Here is a 953-nt window from a genome sequence, read left to right on the forward strand (position 1 = left end):
GAACCCTTGACCACAGATATTCTGAAAGGAGGAAATAAGGTTCACTTTCTCTTAAGGTTATGTCCAAACTTTTCTGGTAGTGCATCTTAACTTGAAGAAACTGACAAGTACATGCTCGTCACCAATGCTTGAAATAACATAGCAGTGCGAGGGAAGTGGAACAGCACCTTGGAAAATCCAGAATGTTCAACTGACCATTCAAAACCTATCAGACAAAATGGACACATTATTCAAAGTGAATCTTTTTTAGAGATACTGAGAACCAACCAACTGGTACTGAAGAATAAACTCCTGCTTGGTACCTTCTTAAGGACAAGATTTAAGAACAAATGTACTAATTTTTCCTCCAAACCTTACTATGTGCTGCCAGCAAATCTTGTGTGTGTTTTTCACTGTGGAAGCCACTGAGCATTCATCTCAGAATACACGGGCTTTACAATGGATAGGGTTTATAATGGAGAGGTATTTTTAATTCTCCTAACAATCTGAGGAACAGAAGTACAAAGTTCTCCTTGTGCACCTGGCATTTCATGGAAATCCCATCCCTCATCAGTGCAGGTGAAGCACTGAACTGTCAACCTGTAACAACAAAAGTACTTCACAAAGAGAGCACACACCACGTTCAGCTTACCTTGCTTTTAGTGCTGATTTCACTGCTTTGTGAGCTGCTGCTGCTGTGTCGCTTCTTTCCTTTTCTAAACATCTTTTCATAATGGGGTCAAGGAAGATCTTCTAGATAGGAAAAATAAAAATCAATGCTTGTCATAACATCAAGGGATAGAGTTCTTCGCAAACACCGGCGACTGTGTCCAAAGTGGACAAAAAGTGGAAACTTGTAAAGGACTCTGGGAGCGGAGGTAGGAAAGTTCCTCTGGTGCTCATCATGTGTGACTGGGGGCAGTTCCTCAAGTTCTTTGCTAAAACTTCTCTATCCTTCTAATTCATTTTTAAAA

At 40.4% G+C, this 953-nt stretch overlaps 1 protein-coding gene across 5 annotated transcripts in view; it reads right to left on the minus strand.

Annotated features, from left to right (window-relative positions):
- The window catches only part of ITGB1BP1 (integrin beta 1 binding protein 1), a 7118-nt gene extending 6374 nt beyond the window's left edge, over window positions 1-744 (minus strand). For 4 of the 5 annotated variants that reach the window (XM_009082461.1, XM_009082462.1, XM_009082460.1 and 1 more), the window contains exon 1: window positions 632-744. In XM_009082461.1, the coding sequence (XP_009080709.1) occupies window positions 632-703 (72 nt within the window). In that variant the 5' untranslated portion in view covers window positions 704-744. Of the gene's footprint in view, window positions 1-167; window positions 200-631 lie in introns of those variants that run through there. The other variant, XM_009082463.1, reaches the window with a different exon arrangement.
- Between the last annotated feature and the right edge of the window lie 209 nt (window positions 745-953).

The sequence above is a fragment of the Acanthisitta chloris genome, unplaced genomic scaffold, assembly GCF_000695815.1.
Source record: "Acanthisitta chloris isolate BGI_N310 unplaced genomic scaffold, ASM69581v1 scaffold9709, whole genome shotgun sequence".
NCBI lineage: Eukaryota > Metazoa > Chordata > Aves > Passeriformes > Acanthisittidae > Acanthisitta > Acanthisitta chloris.